The sequence below is a fragment of the Tachypleus tridentatus genome, chromosome 2, assembly GCF_004210375.1.
Source record: "Tachypleus tridentatus isolate NWPU-2018 chromosome 2, ASM421037v1, whole genome shotgun sequence".
Lineage (NCBI taxonomy): Eukaryota > Metazoa > Arthropoda > Merostomata > Xiphosura > Limulidae > Tachypleus > Tachypleus tridentatus.
In genome coordinates, this window is record NC_134826.1 from 132,648,786 (window position 1) to 132,663,137 (window position 14,352).

General features: G+C 35.4%; 1 protein-coding gene across 1 annotated transcript in view; it reads left to right on the top strand.

Moving 5' to 3' along the window:
• Positions 1–2,405: 2,405 nt before the first annotated feature.
• LOC143245138 (glutamate receptor ionotropic, NMDA 3A-like) overlaps positions 2,406–14,352 on the top strand; it is an 80,478-nt gene continuing 68,531 nt past the window's right edge. Inside the window, exon 1 of the mRNA XM_076491075.1 lies at positions 2,406–3,040. Within this exon, the coding sequence (XP_076347190.1) occupies positions 2,657–3,040 (384 nt within the window). The 5' untranslated portion in view covers positions 2,406–2,656. The remainder of the gene's footprint in view (positions 3,041–14,352) is intronic.

Here is a 14,352-nt window from a genome sequence, read left to right on the forward strand (position 1 = left end):
TTGAAAAATATCGTAACGTACAAAAACAAAAAGACGACTACTGGGTATATATAGGAAAAGAAAGCTGATCTGCAGTTAGGGAGTATAATTACATCTGAGGGAGAGTTGGCAAAAACCTGTTGGTTAATATAGAAGAAAGAGATTGAAGCAAGTAGATACTCATCTGTCTAAACCACATTAGAATAAAAATTAGAGAAGACAAACTTGAATTAGGAATGTTAGTGTATGTAGTGATGAAAAAAAGATCAAAGAAGAACCATAATCGTGAACATTTAAAATCTGAGAAGACACCATGATTGATCGATATATACGTTACATAAGGTCGTGGTTACTTAAGATAGATTATACAACTGACTGCCTATTTTATCAGTGTACTGGCCGGGGAGGAGATTTGGTAATGCACTGGATTACTGGAGTTAGGAGATGAAATTTCAACTTTTCTTCTTTTTTTTTTCCTTTTTTTTCTCCAGTTTTTATCGAATTTGTCATATTTACTTGCATCACACAATTGATCTGACCAGTTTTTCGGAAATACGTTTTTGTTGTTTTTGTTTTTTTGTAATTTTAGTTGCCATAATATTTGCGACTGGCTCAGAGTCATCGTTGTCCAAAAGGATGGCAGCCCTTAAGGTAAGACCATCAACTGGATGTATTTACAAAACCATGCAAGGTAAAGTCAAATGAGGAAGCTGATAAGAGAAGCTTCACATATATTGGCAGAATGTCAACCACATCTGTAAAAATGGCAACTCTGAAAGGTCTTCAGCGATATTCAGAGGCAATTAGACTACGAGTTGAACATGGTGCCGTATGGTGTAGTTAAGCGTAGCAAACGATAAAGAATCAGAAGTACAGCAAACAACTACAGGGTTTTCGGAAAGTCACTGTGCAGTTTTGTAATCATATTTTATTCAGTCTATTTTAAGCCAGCAACTGATATTGGTGTTTAGAAACAAAATAAGAAGGATCCAAGCCTGTATTGATGCCAACGGGGGTCACTTTCAACATTGTTTATAACTGTCATTCATATTTACCTCGTGAATTCTATATTGAAACATGTCTGTTAATAAATATATAAATGCACAGTGACTTTCCAAACACCCTGTAGTTTAGTGATAAGGTTAGTAAAGAAATTTTATTTCATCTCCTGCTAGGTACTTGATCTTCACACGACCCATGTGGGATAATCACTCGTGGCAATTCAACTTATTTTGTCCCTTTTTATTAGTATGTTTTATTTATATTCACTTTTTCTTTCCTCACCTGCAATCAGCTATTCTCCCACACACGCGTTGCAAATGACAAATACTACTTTTAAATGTTGGACATTATGGACTTGAAATCCCATATTTGCTCATGATCGTTATATCATACTTTCAATTTGACACGCAAGTCTTACCAGAAAAAGTTAGATCTCATAGATGGTGTGTCCTAATTATGCAGACACCTCTTCTCCTAAGATATAGTGCACCATTTCCACTCTGATCTTTGGATACTTGTTTTATTTATCACACACCCACACACATAGATATACACGAAACTATACAATTTAGCCTTATGTATTTGAAATAAAAGGCCAGGTGGATAAGGCACTCGACTCGTAATTTGAGGGTCGCGGGTTCGAATCCCCTTTATACCAAGCATGCTTGCCCTTCAGCCGAGGAGGACGTTATAATGTGACGGTCAATCCCACTATTCGTTGATAAAAGAGTAGCCCAAGAGTTGGCAGTGGGTGGTGATGACTAGCTGCCTTCTCTTTAGTCATACACTACTAAATTAGGGACGGCTAGTGCAGATAGTCCCCAAGTACCTTTGCGCGAAATTCAAAACAAACCAAACCACTTGAAATAAAAAAGTCATCACAGTTAATATTGTTGTATTTCCCACTCGTTCATTTAGCCCATAAAGTTAGCATAACTACTGTTTTATACATGTGTGTGTGTGATTGCTTACGATATATAAAGACAATGTTATTGATATAAATAATATATTCGTAACACAATAATCTAACTTTCAGTTTTTAGTATGTTTCACAGGATACAGCATTTTGCAATGTAAACTTAGATCGAATTTCTGTCATATTTTCACTTTGTCTCTGAAAATTCGGCAGTAAAACCATGTTTTATGGGCGTTAATGGACCAGTGATTTTGTCTTGTTTTTCTCTCCAATAAACCACCATAAAGAGCTATTGCTCTGGAACTAAACACATAATTCGCTCTCCGTGAACTTCTTACATTTCACATCTAGGCCAAATTTCCTGGAGCTTTAATCACAGACAGACGAGTCCAACTGATCTTATCCAACGTTCAATCGATCACAATAAAAGCAACTGCATCTGCGCAGTAGACACAGTGTGTAGTGCGCTCGTTTGGTCGCAGTCAATCCGGTGATTCTCACTGCTCGAGTTAACATAGTGAGTCGAAAAAAAAGAAGTCTTAGTTTTAATGTTTGACTTAAAGCATGATCTCCTAACGTTTACACCGAGATTGAATGTGGGTCACGTATTTTTTTTTCAAGAATACCCGCCCTCGCATAGAATGTTGCGGTAACAAACTCTGATGGCAATTTTTAGTCCTGCAGCTTGCCTGTCTTTTTTCGGGGCAGAGACACGTCTTGATCTCAGGTCGATCATAGCGGCCCTTTTACACAGGAAACATGTTTCGAGTACCGTTGATGTTGCTCTTCATTTTCATCTACATCAGCTGGACCATCCAGGTAGCCGCAGTGACTCTTCCTCTTTTGGCTGTCTTCCCGTCAGATTCTGCATCCTTACTTGGCCAAGCTCTTCGACGGAAAATGGGTGAAGTTGAAAATCGCTTGGCAAAGAGAAACTTCACTTTCCTAACCAGCTGGGTGGCATTGCCAAATGACACAGAAAAAGTGATAAACGAGTCGTGCCAAATAATAGAAAGTGTCCAACCTCTTCTGGTGTTGAATTTTCTAAACAGACCCTTTTCGTTTTTTCTATCATTGATTGCTGGTTATACCGGGATTGCGGAGATTGGCTATGCATTACAGTACAGTGACCAAGCATCTCAGGTAGGTTTGAAGTAGTTGTTGGTGGACATAACTCTGATTTGTGGTTTACTAGTCGTTAAAACAGGAGTGTTAGAATAAATGTATTCAGTCTTGAAAGATGTACGAATATAAAGAAATAAAAAAAGTCTTATTTTGATAAGATATGTCTGAAGAGCAAAACTTTCATCAGGAAACCGGATAAACACTTTATTGTAAAGCTGATTACAAACTTGGACTCTTTGATTCCTTTATGTGTTAGCCTACTGTTTATAATCAACAAAGATATTTTTGTAAGTCTGATGTAAAAATTAGCGACCTTAAAGGACATTGTTTAGTAATTATAAAGAGTTGCAAATAAAAATAGAATAAATGTTGACTTACAATGGTTAACGTCGAGCTTCAATATTAAATATATTGAAATAATATAGCCTTTATTAGATACATCGAAGTGGAAGTCATTTTAAGTATGGTTTGATTAAAATTTTTATTGTTATTTTTTACTTGTCTAAAAATATACCAGAAAATTTAAGAAAATCGTGGTTGAAAAACAAGGAAAGAAGTAGGTTTAGCACTTTCTCACACTCTTAACTCAAGCTATGATAATTTGGTTTTAACCAACAGTACTGAAATTTGACGGAAAATTAAAATTTCTTTAACATTCTAATTTGGGGTCTGGCATGGCGAGGTGGGTTAAAGCGTTCGACTCGTAATCTGAGGGTCGCGGGTTCGAATCCCCGTCACACTAAACATGCTCGCTCTTTCAGCCGTGGGGGTGTTATAATGTAAAGGTCAATCCCATTATTCGTTGGTAAAAGAGTAGTCCAAGAGTTAGCGGTGGGTGGTGATGACTAGCTGCCTTTCCTGTAGCCTTGCATTGCTTTATTAGGGACGGCTAGAGCAGATAGCTCTCGAGTAGCTTTGAACGAAATTCAAAACAAACAAACATTCCAATTAAGAGGTAATAGAAATAAAGGTTGTTGTGGAGATTCCAGTTTGACTGTACTATCTTAGATATAAAGATTGATTTAAAAATATAATTATTGAGACCAAAACTCAAATATATTAGATCTAAAGGTCAGTAATAAAGTGCAAGTGTTGAGACTATAGCTTGAATATATTAGATTAGACTCGCTTCTCCTTATCGGGTTTTTGGTCTTGTAGATGTAAAGTTTTGTTCGTTTGTTTTGAATTTCGCGCAAAGCTACACTAGGACTAATTGCGCTAGCCGTCTCTAATTTAGTAGTGCAGGACTAGAGTGAAGGCAGCTAGTTATCACCACCCACTGCCAACTCTTGGTCTATTTTTTTACCAACGAACAGTGGGATTGATATTCACTATTAATGCCCTCACGACTGAAAGGGCGAATATGTTTGGTGTGACGGGGATTCAAACTCGCGACCTTCAGATTGAGAGTCGAATACCATAACCACCTGCCCATGAAGACTGGTATACAAATACCGATGTTAACCCCAGGTAGAATCTACCACCTTTCGTATTCCACAGATTGATGTATCCCACTTAAAAAAGAAACTTTGCAGTTAAATTAAAGATAAAATAATTGAAACTCAATGGACCTGTATAGCTCACAGCCTAATGATTTAACACATAAATCATTTGTCAGAGTCAAATAAGCCTAACCTGAACGAGGAGTTTTTTTTTCATTATTACTAAAGTTGTAATATAAATAATAATAATATGTTCTGATCAAACACCCCTGAGGCCCGGCATGGCCAGGTGGTTAAGGCATTCAACTTGTAATCCAAGGGTCGCGAGTTCGAATCCCCGTCACACCAAACATGCTCGCCCTTTTAGCCGTGGGAGCGTTATAATGTGACGGTCAATCCCACTATTCGTTGGCAAAAAAGTAGCCCAAGAGTTGGCGGTGGGTGGTGATGATTAGCTGTCTTCACTCTAGTCTTACACTGCTGACTTAGGGACGGCTAGCATAGATAGCCCTCGAGTAGTTTTGTGCGAAATTCAAAAACAAACAAACAAACAAACTAGTACAAGTTGTATATTGTTACTGCTTTAATAACGTAAAGGTTATCAGGCCATTGATTTCGTCACGGATTTGAATCCTCATCCCACCAAACATGCTCACCTTTATAATGTAATGGTCAATCCCAGAATTCTTTGGTAAAAGAGTAGCCAAAGAGTTGCGGGGGGTTGTGATGGCTAGCTGCCCTCTCTCTAGTCTTTCACTGCTAAATTAGAGACGGCTAGCGCTGTTAGCCCTTGTGTAGCTTTGGGCGAAATTCAAACCAAAACATTGATTTCGATAATAATTATTATCGTGATGGATCTGTAGATTTCTTAATATAACTGATTTTGCATATTCCAATCACATTCGCAGTTTTGAGGGCTCGAGTGAAAAGACTAATGCAATTAAAGTATAATTTAAAATAAGATAAAGGTTTTACGGCACATTTTCTCGACACATGTTGCAATCGTTCACTTTAAGAAAACCGAAGTTGGAAGTTTAATTTATTATTCATAATATCTTTCTTGTGTTTAAACAATGAAAGAAAAAAGCTGCAGCACGTTAGAAATATTTCCATATTTCATATGCGTGCATTATTTTGCACATATGTGTATTATAACCGTAATTTTTAAGCTAAAACAAAGCACACCAAAAATAAACCAAATACGCTGCATTTAAAAAAAAAAATGATCATAGGGTACAAGCTACAACGTGGGATTATGAAATGTATTCCAGGTTTTGGAGGTGACTTAAGAAGTATGACCCGCATTGCGGTGGGGATACACCGTCTATCAGGCTTAACCTCCAATAAGCTAGTCTCACATAAGAAATAGACGCAGTGAGACTAGAAATTAGGAGAGCGAGATGTGGGTGCTCAAGCCCACAACGTCTCACATCTATATCACCCTGCAGACAGTTGTGGGAAAGTGACTGCTCTCCCAAGTTAATATAAGAATAATAAAAAGATAAACATAAAAAATAAGGAAATGAGGTACTATCTCTTGAAGTTAGCATTCCTGTTCCCAAAATGGTAGATGCACAAATTAACACGACATTGAACCATATCACTATACTAAGTTTACTGTGACTGTCGTGCTTTTATATGCTGTTCAAGGTGTACATCCGCATAAAGTAGTGCCAAGTTCTTAAATGACTTTATTTTAACTAAAAATAATTATTTGTAGTTTTAGTAACTTTATTTACTTTATATTTCACTATAATATATCAATACATATATGTTGATATAACAACATTGTACCACTTTTCAGACTAAATTAGGATACACTGTGTGTAGACCATTTTGACTGCCTATTAGAATTTTATCTTCTGATCGTCCGTGAAATCTAAGGCATATGTGATTTAGTTCTTAGATATATCTCAGGGCAGCTGTAAGCTATAGAAATGTCACCTAGCGTTAAGCTCGTATTGGTAATCGTGCAAGTGCTAAACTTTTCTGATATGGATTCTCCAAAGTTATATTAATCGGTTATCTTTTCTAATTATGTAATTGTTATACACTCGTCACTCAGAACTATCTCTCTTTCTGCCACTTGTATGTGTGTGTGTTTGATTCTGTCTGGTATTAACACTGAAAAAAAACAAAAACAGTACTGGTCATTCCGACGTGTGCATAACAATTCTTGTCGCAAAATGATATTGGTCAACCATTATTTGTGCAGATCTGTTCTTTCTAAAGAACAGTAAGGGTCAGCGTGACCTTGTTATTGCTGGAGGATAGTATCGGTTGGTCATGCCGTGTTAGGTTTGTTCTTATTGGAGGTATTACTGGCTAGCCATGGTTTGCGCAGATGTGTTCGTTTTAGACAATAGCGGTGTTCAGCCATGATACATGCAGATTTGTTCTTATTATAAATTGTTATTTTTTATGAGAGTTCTAGAATTTATATGTAGTTCTTAGATATTTGTTACTCCTGATATATACTGTTAAATCCGATGGACTGATATACGTATATCCAAAGTACACATTTCTTTAACATCCAGCAATATAACATCACTCGAGCTAAATCTCAGTGTGATACGCGTCTTGACTTGTCACCAAACACTCTGTCGGTACACATCCAAAATCATTAGCGTACTTAGCTATCCAGTGACGAAACTCTAATTTGTATGTGTCGCAGCAGGATATCTGGACGTCCATATACTTCGTTCGAATTAGACCAGTCGTGCGCACGTGACAAATCCATGCGATGCTCACGAATCATAAGATACCATTCGTTTCCACTAGGCAGTATGTTACGCTAGTTAACCACTGCAATTACACGTTCGTATTTGACATAACATCTCTGTAATTGTCTTTTTCATAACCACATCTTTGCTGTATACTGTTACCTAGTTAAGTAGACTAGCTGAATCATGACAAAGTTAAAAGCCATCAGATTTGTCTCTCTAATACGTCATCTAACCTACCGTTTATGCCGTAGAGTTAGAACCATACGCGTCGGCAGAAACAAGGAATCAGTGCGTAAGCATTGATTCTCTGCGAGTGTGTGGTGTATTATACTAATCGACACGAGGCTTAAGTTTTAGTTTTAAAATGACTATTTGCTGGAATTATTTTTGAAAGGAATGAGCCAGAGAAGTTATCTACTTTTTGCCGTTCCAAAACTGCGCTTAACTTATACGTTTGTTAATTTATTTAATATGCAGAAAATCTAACATTTGAAATTCTTGAACCAAAGTCGAGTACGATACGAGACCTAAACAAATGTTGCCATGGCAACATTCAATGCAGTTTATGTGATATGTAACGTGTGACTACATCCCGCAACATACGCGGTGAAAGGGCACGCACTATTTGTTTCGTTTTCTCCTCATAAATGCACGTACACACGTGACTCTAAAAGTCGTACATTTAAAATAATCAAAAAGCCCTAATCTTCTTTTGTAGCTTAACTAAGAAGTTATAGTTAATTCATCTTATAATTTTCATAAGTACCGAAAATGCTACAAAGCTACATCAATATTTTGTTTGTGATATTTTCGTTAATTATGAGATTAATAGTCTAAAGATGTATGCGTTGCGTCCGAAACTACGGGTTCGTTTCCTAAACAGTGAATTTATTGATACATTTCTTATCTCTTTTGGTATACAAAGTTTAAAATAAAGCCTCCTTGACAATTTCCATGTTTTTGTATGTGTTCATGAACACAATTTAGGCTCGGCCAAGCGTGTTAAGGCGTTCGACTCGTATTCCGAAAGTGACGGGTTCAAATCCCGGTCGCACCAAACATGCTCGCCCTTTCAGCCGTGGTCAATAATATGACGGTCAATCCCACTATTTGTTGGTAAAAGAGTAGTCCAAGAGTTGGCGGTGGGTGGTGATCACTAGCTGCCTTCCCTCTAGCCTTATATTGCTAAATTAGGGACGGCTAGCGCAGATAGCCCTCGAGTAGCTTAGCGCGAAACTCAAAATAACAAACAATGGACACAATTTTTTTCTTGAACTGCAGTAAGTTTTTGTTTTTTATTTTAAACGAAGAAACACATCTGCCCACATTTTAATACATCGTTAAAACATTTTTGTGTCAATTTTTTACGAGTCCAGAATATTTTAGGACTTTTTTAGAGTGTATCTCTTGCGTTGACGATTAGAAATATTGCAGAAATTTGTGTCTAGAAACAATAAGCTTGGTAATTTTTTTAATTTTTTTATCATCTCAAAAACAACATATGATGTTATGTTCGCAAAACAAAAAGTTCATTTACTGAAATTTTTATATAAAAACCCAAAGAATTTATTTGGAAATATAATATGTTTGTTTTTCAATGTCTTTCCTCCATCAAAAACAGCGGAAAGTCCGTTGTGCAGCTCTACACTAAAGCAAACATACAAAAATGAATGTCCAAGAGCAAATGCATATTATTTCTTTATTTTTCTTGTGTAAAAAAACGATGTCTGAAAACATGAACAAACGTGAAAAACTTTGAATGTCCACGAGCAAAGAACCTATCAAGGATGTTTGTTTCCATGTTCGAGAACAAAGAGCTATTTTCTGACCATATTAAAAAATGCTTTTTATATCCTGTGCCTACTTATAAAAGTCCAAAGATGTTTTTTTGAAGATAACAAAACATTTTATAATCGTAAACGAGGCGGCTTAAGACGAAAATGTTATTGCTCATTATAAGCAATAGAAAAATGAATAATCAATTATGTATCCTACAGTTTTTAAGATTGTGGACTTTCGATAACATACATAAAAACTAATCAATGTTTATGCATCCAGAATAAAATCGTCTCTTGTCGTATAGAGGGTATGCTACGCTTCTTCTATTTTGGGATCAACGGTTGGAGATATTTCAAATATATAATTTCTAGTTATGTTGGACTTAGACCAAACTCCCCAGACACTCCGAATAAGCCTCATAGCTCAGAGTAATAATTCTGCTTCATGATATAATTCCCTTCTAATGGTTTAATACTAAGTAGTAAATTCGATAAGTAAATGTTCATTTTAAGTTCGTTAACTGATCTGCACATATTTATCAAAAGGATTCAGGTAAACCATTAACTGTTGTAATTCTACGTAAGACGAGTGAATTATAGCTAAAGCTGCGAAGTTTATACCATTAACAGTAGTTTTCAGTATATGGAACAACTCGCTCGAACTGTAACTTCTTTTTAATAAAGAATTCATCAGTTTCATTTCTCCATCTCTTGAAATCTCAAACATTAGAGAGACTATCCAGACCCCAGAAGATCTTTCATACTGTCTTTTCTACTGGCAAAAGGATCTTTATTCTAGATAAACAATATATAGCTTGGAGTTGAAAAACTATAACATTTTAATTAAATGCTGGGTGAAGGTCACATGCTCAGAGTAATATATGTGTGGTACAAAAATATAGAAGTTGAAGAGCTGGGACAGGTTTAGTTGGAAATTGTAATTTCTAAAAGTGAGGTAGTTTACGTTCAGTGTTTAGAACAAACAAAAAAGACGTCTTAACAGCTGTGAGCTTCCGTTTATGAGAATGTAACGATTCATTTAATTATTGTGTGTGTATATATATATGTGAAAGATATTTTTTGAATTAAACAGTTGGTTCTCTGCATAACATTCAACAATTAATTCGAGAAAATGTCATGAAATTATTTGTACACCTAAATTAACTTAGGTTACTATACGGTGAAGTAAAATACAATCAAAACCATGTAGATAATTCAATTAATTGTTGGAATAACCAAAGACAAGCATTATCTGAATATTGTATAGTTTGGTTGCGATCAGGTGAGTTACAAAAAAAATAAAATTTTATTTCTTATTTTCTAATATATATATGCGTATTTTCACTTTCATTTAAATCAGTAGGTGACGAGAAGAAGATAGAATATTTTTAGTTTTTGACGATGCAGACAGAAAGACTTAGATGTGTTCCACCAGTAGAAGTGTAGACCGCTTTAACTTTTATCGTTCTTAAAGACACTGAGAAAATAATTTTACAGTTTGAAACAGAATTACGTGAAAAACAAACAAACAATAACAAAAATATCGCTGCTTTATTTTCAGAGTTAGGGTTAAAAAGATGATAGAGGGTAAGTATGGAGAGATTAATCGTGTATATGTGTATTCAAAAACTATCAAAATAACACTTTTGTGTAACACACCCGAAAGTGTGTAAGTAAAGGGATATTGTTATAGTAGACGCTCCAGACTACGCATAAATGTAAACGGAAAAAGTAATAGGCGATAAAAATCGATATTTTGGACATTTCGTATCACGTTATCTTTCCTCCGCTGTAGATCTAAGAAACCATGCTTTCATGAGAAAAAAACGAACAATCGTTGAAAAACTAAATAATAAAAAAACCCCAGAGGGAACAATTTTTGTAACTAAATTAATAAATATGGCACAAATTACTCCAATCTAACCCGAATATTTGAGTTATGGCTGTAACACAATAAAGAGGGAATAAGTTGTTATGATATATTAACACTTTCTCGAACTGTTTACAAAGAAACATAAATAAGTGGAACAAACAAATGTTCGAGATTGTCGTGACAAAACTGCATTAGTAGATTTTAACGCTTTGAGCATTGAACCTATATGGTTGGACACAACAGTCTCAACTTGTTTAACAAAGGGAAAGATCACATGCACATAGTAATGTGGTATTCAAATTGCTATCAGTTACTTAACGCCATAAACCCAAATTTTTTGTGGAAACATTTGTAAATCAACAAAAACCGACAGTACATAAACGAACAGATCTACCAGCCACTACAACTGTATGGTGTAATGAATTTATGAGTTTTCAAGATATTAATGAAAACTTTATTTCCTAATATTATTTTATTTTGTGACTCCTGCACGTGCCATAAAATTATTCTCACTTTATAAAATAACACGTGGTCCGCGTATGACTCCTGCAAAGTGCTCCTTGCGTTGGTGTCATGAGTATATTATAAGACTGACCACCATGAGATGGTGGTGTGCGCTATAGGCCATCTACCTTCCCTTTATCACTTCAAGGTTATATTCAATTACGCATGTAGTATAAATTTTTTTTTTTCAGAGAAAAGCGTATTGTGACAAGTACGTCGCATAATATTATGCAGCGAGAATGAGAGACAGCACACAGATACACTGGATACATAAGATATATGGATAGGTAGGGACTTACGGGCCACCCTGTATTTTACGAAACACAAGTATCTTGATTATTGTTGCCAACTGGGCTTTCGAGAATCTTACCCTAAAAGTTTATAAATCCATATTACACTCTTTCTTTGTATATTATAAACCTCCGAAATTGATAACTCTGATATATGCTTATTAATCGGGAAACTATTGATATTTGATCAGGAACTTTTATAGAGTTCGAACATTACGAAATGTTTAACCTAATGAAATAATTTCGTACCTTAGTATTTCTACCAGGATATTAGATATATTCGTTGGCGGTCTGGCACGGGCAGGTGGTTAGGGCGTTCGACTCGTAATCTCAGGGTCGTGGGTTCGAATCCCCGTCACGCCAAACATGCTTGCTCTTTCAGCAGTGTAGGCGTTATAATGTGATGGTCAATCCCGTTTTATGCGTTGGTAAAAGAGTAGCCCAAGATTTGGTGTTGGGTAGTGGTGATTAGCGTCCTTCCGTACAGTTTAACACTGCTAAATTAGGGTCGGAAAAAAAGTCAGCTTGTAAACTGCGTAAGACCAGCCAAGAAGAGAGAGCTAGTTACTAATCGAAGAGTAACAATATCAACTCAGAATTATTTTGCTCATCGTGAACCGTGAATAAAACAATCAGTTACAGACCAGATACAAGAGTCACTATTGTTTATAAGACCACCAAATGAACCAGTTCAAGAGGACTGGGCTGTAGTTTATCAAATCGTTGCTCCCAAAGCATATTGTTCTGAAAGATTGAAAGTTGATTGTCAACAAGACGTTTGATAAAATGGTGAGACATTTATTTTGGGCAAGATTATTCAATTTTTATAAAGTTTATCATACCTATCAACTGGTCGGTAAACCTAACCAGAAAATTCCCGTTGCTTCTTTGAAACCTCTCCCAGCTTTTGAAGAACCCTTCAGTCGTATGGTTATTGATTTTGTTTAGCCAATAGGAAAACATTTGAGTTTAAATGCTTTCCCCTGCTATGCAATTTTATGATTATAAAATTATTTGTATTGATTATATTATATACTGTCAGGATTCTTTATGTTGTATAATTCTTTCACAATGTATTATTTCTAATGAATTGTTCACATTGTGTATGTATGTATAATATCTTAGTGTGTGTTTTTCTTATAGCAAAGCCACATTGGGCCATCTGATGAGTCCACCGAGGGGGATCGAACCGTTGATTCTTAGCGTGCGATCATTCTCAAATACAGTAAAGAAAAAATAATTACATTCATAAAATGAATAACTGTGTACTTGATAATATCAATGAACGAAACTTCATACCACCACTAAAAACTAATGAACGAAACTTCATACCACCACTAAAAACTAATGAACGAACTTCATACCAACACTAAAAACTAATGAACGAAACTTCATACCACCACTAAAATCTAATGAACGAAACTTCATACCACCACTAAAAACTAATGAACGAAACTTCATACCACCACTAAAAACTAATGAACGAAACTTCATACCACCACTAAAAACTAATGAACGAAACTTCATACCATCACTAAAAACTAATGAACGAAACTTCATACCATCACTAAAAACTAATGAACGAAACTTCATACCATCACTAAAAACTAATGAACGAAACTTCATACCACCACTAAAAACTAGTGAACGAACTTCATACCACCACTAAAAAAACTAATGAACGAAACTTCATACCACCACTAAAACTAATGAACGAAACTTCATACCATCACTAAAAACTAATGAACGAAACTTCATACCATCACTAAAAACTAATGAACGAAACTTCATACCACCACTAAAAACTAATGAACGAAACTTCGTACCATCACTAAAAACTAATGAACGAAACTTCATACCACCACTAAAATCTAATGAACGAAACTTCATACCACCACTAAAAACTAATGAACGAAACTTCATACCACCACTAAAAACTAATGAACGAAACTTCATACCACCACTAAAAACTAATGAACGAAACTTCATACCATCACTAAAAACTAATGAACGAAACTTCATACCATCACTAAAAACTAATGAACGAAACTTCATACCATCACTAAAAACTAATGAACGAAACTTCATACCACCACTAAAAACTAGTGAACGAACTTCATACCACCACTAAAAACTAATGAACGAAACTTCATACCACCACTAAAAACTAATGAACGAAACTTCATACCATCACTAAAAACTAATGAACGAAACTTCATACCATCACTAAAAACTAATGAACGAAACTTCATACCACCACTAAAAACTAATGAACGAAACTTCATACCATCACTAAAAACTAATGAACGAAACTTCATACCACCACTAAAAACTAATGAACGAAACTTCATACCACCACTAAAAACTAATCTCACTTACTGTAAAAGCTGTATATTCTAAAAATATAATGCTACGATTTGTGCCTAAAGAGTATAAAACTCATATAAATATTACATACACATTACCGTTGTAACGGGGTAACTGGATATCTTTGGTTTGCTTAGCCAGTTTGTGCTGATAAGCATTGAATAGGCGATACTACAATGCACAACAAAGGGTACAGCCGAACAGAGAGAGCATTAGACCTCTACGTCACAGGTTCTCTTTTCAATTTTACACCTGGTGAGAATGAACTGAAATCTGTAACATATATATATATAATATATATATAGAATGTACAGAATAGGCCGTTCATCTGCGTTGAATAAGTGAAACAT